General features: G+C 38.7%; 1 protein-coding gene across 1 annotated transcript in view; it reads right to left on the bottom strand.

Moving 5' to 3' along the window:
* The window catches only part of NSMCE4A (non-SMC element 4 homolog A (S. cerevisiae)), a gene marked incomplete at its 5' end in the record, with an annotated part of 8,640 nt that extends 5,396 nt beyond the window's left edge, over window positions 1-3,244 (bottom strand). Inside the window, 3 exons of the mRNA XM_010157701.1 lie at window positions 1,257-1,408; window positions 2,444-2,574; window positions 3,164-3,244. Coding sequence (XP_010156003.1) covers window positions 1,257-1,408; window positions 2,444-2,574; window positions 3,164-3,244 — 364 coding nt within the window. The remainder of the gene's footprint in view (window positions 1-1,256; window positions 1,409-2,443; window positions 2,575-3,163) is intronic.
* Between the last annotated feature and the right edge of the window lie 1,130 nt (window positions 3,245-4,374).

Below are 4,374 nucleotides of genomic sequence, written 5' to 3'. Positions count from 1 at the left end.
AGGTACCCAGAAATTCTGCAGCACATATTTTCCCCTATCTTGGGTGAGTTGTGACTGCTCAAATTCAGATATCATGGACTGACCATGAAAAAAACCAAAAAACCCAACTCAGGTCTCAGATAAGACTAGTTGGAGTCAGAAATAAGCAGTTCTTTTCCTAAACTGAAGACTTCACTTTATTATTTAAGATTAACATTTTGCTAATATTCACACATCCTCCACCAGAAGCAGCTCATCATTAATTAAGATGTCAAAATGCAGCTAATGAGGGGGAAAAAAAAAAGTCTTTTTTGCAGTCAGTTTTGTTTGAAGATCATAAAGATGATTGGAAAATACACTTCTCATTTAAAGCTTACAGCTTGAAAGTGCAAACCTAAGTTTGAAATATCTCAGTTGGCTCCCCAACATTAAATATCGGATATTGCATGATCCAATTATTATATTCAGCAACTTTCTTACAGTTACAGTGATACTTATTGTGGGGGTGGAACAAGTGTAAAAGCACAGACACCTGAATACCATTCTACCAGCTCTGCTGTTGATAATTTGCTGGAACTAGACCCTGCAGTTGTAGGCCAACTCTATGAGAGATTTAAACTGGAGTGTTGCCTGTAAGCCAGGTGACTAAGGGTCATTTAACAGCAGCTAAAAAGGCTCCTACACATAAGGAGAGATGACGTTGCTTCTATGTAAGGCCACTTGACAGTAATCAGGTGATTTCTTCTTGCTTTCTGGCTCTGCCTTCAGATTTAAAAAGACAACCCATTAACACACAGGTACAAGAACAACTGGTGGTCTCTTCACAATAATACAATTATCAGGTAAAAGATAGAGACCCTGACAGACTGACCTTCCATAGCTCTCTGGGAAAGAGAAAAAAGAAAAAAGGTTCCTCTATTGATGATTCTGGCTGCAGCTTGGACAAGGACAGAAAGCTGAGGGAAGAATCAGCTTTTAAAGGAGAGAGGATCACTTCTACTGGTTTTGGTCTGAAACAGGTATATCAAGAATAACTTGCTAGCTCTGCTAGATACAAGTGATATTATTTTGTATTCAAGCTAAATCAAAATCAGAGAAATATACTATGAAATAATTTTGGAGACAAGGAGTTCACTGCACCATAAGAACAGAGACCACACAGAAATTCTTGTTGACACTCTGTGACCAGAGATCAAACTCTACTCAAGCCCCAGGTAAGAATCAATTAAACCATTAGTTTGAGCTGCAGAATATACTATTTCCTTAAGTAAACTTACATATAGTGAAAAGAAGGTGCTCTTCTGAAGTACTTTTCTGTTTCTTCTCCCAGTTTATGCCAGGCATTACTAGGTAAATAGCCACCTGAACTGCCCTCAGAATCACTGTCATTTTCTTCTACTTCTATGCGATTTATACCCATGAATGTTAGCTACAAAAGAAAAAAGCTGCAGTGAAAATTCACTTAGAGAAAGATCAGTAGATACATTAACGGTGAAATCTGTATTATGGTGTTAGTCATGCTAGATTAATATTTAGTATCACTGCCTAAGAACCTTGGCTTTCCTGAAGATACTGTGAAAAAAAGCATTCACATACAGACTATTTATGTTCTGCAAGCAATAAAAACAAGAGCTACAGGTAAATAAAACTGCCTATATCACAACAGAATTTCCAGAATGTATGAAGTAGCAAAGAATTACTTAAATTGCACTATAAAGCTAAGATGTCTCTCAGTTTCTGAACACCACACACTTCTAGGAAGCCTAGCTCCTCAAACACCATACAACAACAACAAACCTGCATCCACCAAGCCTGACTTCCCCCAGAAAACAATAAAACTATTGAACTTGATGGTTATTTATATTGCAGAGGTTCAGACTTGACCAAAGACTCAGAATCCTTATTAATCCACTAACGTAAGAGAAAATTTCCAGAGGGGAAAAAAAGACCACTTCAAAGTTCTTCTGAACTGACTCTTCCACGCAGTCACAGCACAAAGAGACAAACATGTCAAGTCAAAAGCACGCACGCCATCCAAAGTCCCATTTCATGTCAGTGGCTCAGGGCTTCAGGACTCCACACCAAAACATATAAAGCATCAGACGGGATAAAGAAACTACTTAACTCCTGGGAAGCTACAAAACAGTGAGCATAAAAAAGTGCACAAGACTACTCTAAGAGCACAAACAGACCGAACTGTGATAAAGTACCAGCAATGTAACAATGCAGGGGGTTGTCTGCATTTTAGGCTAGATTTTTCCCTATGCCTATTGGAAATGCTTAACAAATTTAAAACAATTACCAACACTACCCGAAAGTTAATCAACAAAATTCATAAGAATAGTGTTAAATTCCATCAAAACTGTCATATATTGCCTGGCAATCTAGCTTTTATTTTACAATTCTGTAACAAATAGGGCAAACCTATAGCAAAATCATGGCAAATTCAGGGTCTAGAACTTACCAAGTCTTCTGCAAACTGCAGGGAATCAAATGCTGTCATCTCAGAGTGCAACTCATTGGCCTTCTCCTTTACTAGATTTGATGCTAGGACAAGAAATTGGGCATCCAGCGCAGCCTCTCGTGAACAGTGAACTGTTACAGAAAAAAATGCATGTTAATAATATGAAATTGTCAGAAGGATAATAATAAAATTTAGCACACAGACTATCCTGGGTATAGAGCTTCGCAAATGACTTTATGGCAATGACCTCTAACACAATTACTTACATAAGCTTTCTAATAGTATTCGTTTTAAAAAAAGAGAGAAAGGAGAGAATGACATTGACAAAAGCAAGCATGGAAAAACAACCCATTATCTTAAAGAATAAAATGCTTTTTTCCTTGACATGTTTTCTTTCTCTCCAAGTGAAATGAACCTCTCTATGCTAATAGCTTTTATATGTACCCCTTGCATGTATTGTTCTACAGAGTCAAGATAAAGCAAGGAGTATTTCTAAATGCAAGTAAACATTTATGATATTTATTTTCTCATATGAACTTATTCAAATAATTCCTCTTCAACTAAGCATGTATCTTACAAGTTATACTTCAATAACTCTGACAAAGTACTTGGACCTCAGCTTCATTCTCTTGCCCTTCTTTGTTTTCAAGGCACCATCACCTCACACCTGGCCAACTGTCAAGCAAATACCTCCTATAGGGACCAGAGCATTTGTTTTACCTCCACTAAACAGTTTATTGGCCTCTTCCAAAGCTTCTGTCAGCCTGTTGCTCTTCGAACTCAGCATATCCTCACGATTTTCTGGGGGGAAGGGACACAAATGAAATCCTAAATTACTTAAATATAAAGCATCAAGAAATACATACTTACACCTTAATCAAAACTGGCTGGTTCATAGCCCATTATACACACAAAAATACAAAATATAATTATAGTGCAGTAATTGCAAGATTATGTAGGCTCCGTTTTTATTAATACTTATACATGAACTCAGTTTGAAGTAGTAATTTTCCACTTACTTATAGTGCAAATTACTTATATGGTTGAATTTATGTTAGCAGATCCCAGATCCCTCTTGGTTCTGGTAAAATACTTGTACCTGTGTCAAAGCAGCTACCAGCTACCATAGTTTTCTGTATGTTGTTATCTTAAACCTAAGTTTCTACCAATTTTCATGACAAACAAACCCCCAAAAACGCATTCTTGGTAATTTCCGAACATCACCACGTCAAACAGGTTTAACGAGGCTTTCAGATGCTCAGCTCTGAACAGCTACTCACAGCACAGCTTTTAAGGACATACACATTAATGCACTGACATCCCACTGTTGATTTTCCGCATAAACACAGACTGGATCAGCCATAAACCGTGCTGTATTCCCTTGTAAAAGAACCCTACAAATTTAGCAACTATGCAGAAAACAGTCAACACCACATGATGCCAAATTCGGCAGTCCTTACTCCAACAAGCACCGTTATGCTTCCCTGAGAAAAACGGCACACTCCAAACGTACAGGGGTGGAGTACTGACACACCTATCTATAGAGAGATGCTAAAAATCCCATAGCGCTTTCTGGAAAGCCCAAGAATAACTTTCTGGTCCTGGCAGACCCTGGTACCTGCAGTTTCAAATTAAAGCTCGAACACCATGAGCAGAAAATTAAAAGCTTTCAGTGTATCTCCAGATCTAAGGCCCACAGTTCCCTGCATCGATGCAATCCTACATGTTAAGGGCAGGTAAATCCCTCGTAACTTTCCTATCCCTGGGCACCAAATGCTTCCTGGATGACAAATTTCAATCTGTCTACAGGCCCCAAATCTCAGCAGTCCAAGGAACTTGGGAGTTCCCGGGAAATCCTGAAGAGTTCCTCGAAGAACAAGGACAGGCCACCAGCCCAGCACACCTCCTCGGGTGCCCCGGCACCACCCGCA

This window comes from Eurypyga helias, unplaced genomic scaffold (assembly GCF_000690775.1).
Source record: "Eurypyga helias isolate BGI_N326 unplaced genomic scaffold, ASM69077v1 scaffold18730, whole genome shotgun sequence".
NCBI lineage: Eukaryota > Metazoa > Chordata > Aves > Eurypygiformes > Eurypygidae > Eurypyga > Eurypyga helias.
Note: the sequence above shows the minus strand (reverse complement) of the source record. Positions and strands in the feature narration are given on the sequence as shown.